At 52.4% G+C, this 1,785-nt stretch overlaps 1 protein-coding gene across 1 annotated transcript; it reads right to left on the reverse strand.

The window, feature by feature from the left end:
• Positions 1-477: 477 nt before the first annotated feature.
• On the reverse strand, positions 478-1,785 carry ACTL7A (actin like 7A). The gene is given in 1 exon segment (XM_067742402.1): positions 478-1,785. A coding segment is annotated over 1 exon segment (1,308 nt).

Here is a 1,785-nt window from a genome sequence, read left to right on the forward strand (position 1 = left end):
TTCCTGTTGGTGTTTATTGAAAGGGACCTTCTTATAGGCCACAACAGCCTTTACTGTATCTATCTAATCTATCTTTATCCCACTCCCCCTTCCAAGCAGAGTTTAACAATACTGTAGTACCTAAAGTGGGGAATATACAAAATAAGGCACAGAATAATTTTAGAGGTAGTTTCTCCCCCAAATACTTAAGCAATCAACCTATAAAGCACATCTTTTTGGTCCATAATCCTTCCCCCCTTCTCCCCCCATCCCCCCCCCCCCCGCTGTTGTTTTGGCAAATGGACAATTTAAGGCAGATGCTGCATGCATGAAGTTCTCATTGCGTGAGGAAATAGAGAAACACACTGTGGAGGGAAACGTGAGGATTGTTTAATACTGAGGGAGTGAAACGGCTGGCTCAGCTCTCTCTGTATGGGATGGGTGCTCACCCAGCAAAGCTGACGCACGGCCACCACAGAGACCATGCTTCATCGGAGTTCAGAAGCACCTTCTGTAGAGGAAGAAAGGCCCGTGCTCCTCGTACTCAAAGCGGTGGACCCACAGTGGTTGGAAGCTCTGAAGCGATGCTAGGATGGAGCCACCCGTCCACACCGCAGTGTCTCTTTCGGGCAACACGTTTACCTGGGGGGTGTCATTAGGACACATGCTGTTCAGCTCCTTCTGCAGACGGTTAGGGAAACCACTGAGCATGCTGCTCCCCCCACAGAGTAGGATATTCCCCATGAGGTCTCGTTTGAGGGCGATGTCACACTTGTTAAGGCAGGACACTGTCTGGGTGTGGAGGCCCAGCTGCATGGACTTGATCAGAGAAGGCTTGAAGAACATTTCTGAGCAGAGGAACCTTTCCTGGCGCAGGTATATCTCCTGCCCATCCGGCAGGGTGTACTGGATCGTATGCTCAGTAGCTGGGACTTTCTTCTCTTCAGTGGGGTCCAGGGCCACAAAGCAGCATTTCTTCTTGATGTCCTCCACAATGCCCAGCTGGTCCTCAGTGAAGTGTTTCCCCGAATTGTTCATCAGGCCCATCAAGTAGGTTGTCAGGTCAGAACCCGCATAGTCCAGCCGTCCGGTGATGCTGGGCAAAGGATAGCCCTCGTAGATGGGAACTACGTAGGACACACCGTGGCCGACCTCCACAACCAGGCCGGAGGTCCTTCCGTAGGAGTACATGGACAGGCGGGACTGGTAGGCGATATGCATTGCGGGAGTTTTGAAGGTCTCAAACAGCATTTCAGCATACTTCTCTCTATTGGTGTGTGGGCTCAGGGGTGGGTCTGAAACCAAGACCGCGTGCTTCTCTGGGGCAATCTTCATCTCTTGACGGAAGAGATAGTCCCAGATATCCTGCACTGTATCCCAGTCCACGATGATGCCATGTCGCAGAGGATTAATTAGCTTGAGACGAACCTCTGGGTTGACAAGCTCCTGCCCCACGAATGTCTCCTTGCGATTGTCCCCAGTTTTGGCCGTCTCCATGTAGGGTTTGCCCACTGTGGATGAGATCACGTGGGTGGGCTTTGGCAGCCCGGCAAAGCCACATTTACAGTAGCCCGTGCCAAGGTCCACGACCACTGCTTTGGTCGACTCTAGCTTGGACTTATTATTGACCACAGGTGATTTCGTAGGTTCTTCAGGCTCTGAATGGTTACGGCGAACCCGCACTGCCCACTTCGCTGGGCCATCCTTTAAGGAGGCAGTCTGGAGGACCTGTGTCTGCAGGGAGGCCTGTTCACCCATTCTCTCGGAAGGCACAGCCCCTATGATTGCCGCCTGTGGAGCCTACAT

This window comes from Pseudorca crassidens, chromosome 7 (genome assembly GCF_039906515.1).
Source record: "Pseudorca crassidens isolate mPseCra1 chromosome 7, mPseCra1.hap1, whole genome shotgun sequence".
Lineage (NCBI taxonomy): Eukaryota > Metazoa > Chordata > Mammalia > Artiodactyla > Delphinidae > Pseudorca > Pseudorca crassidens.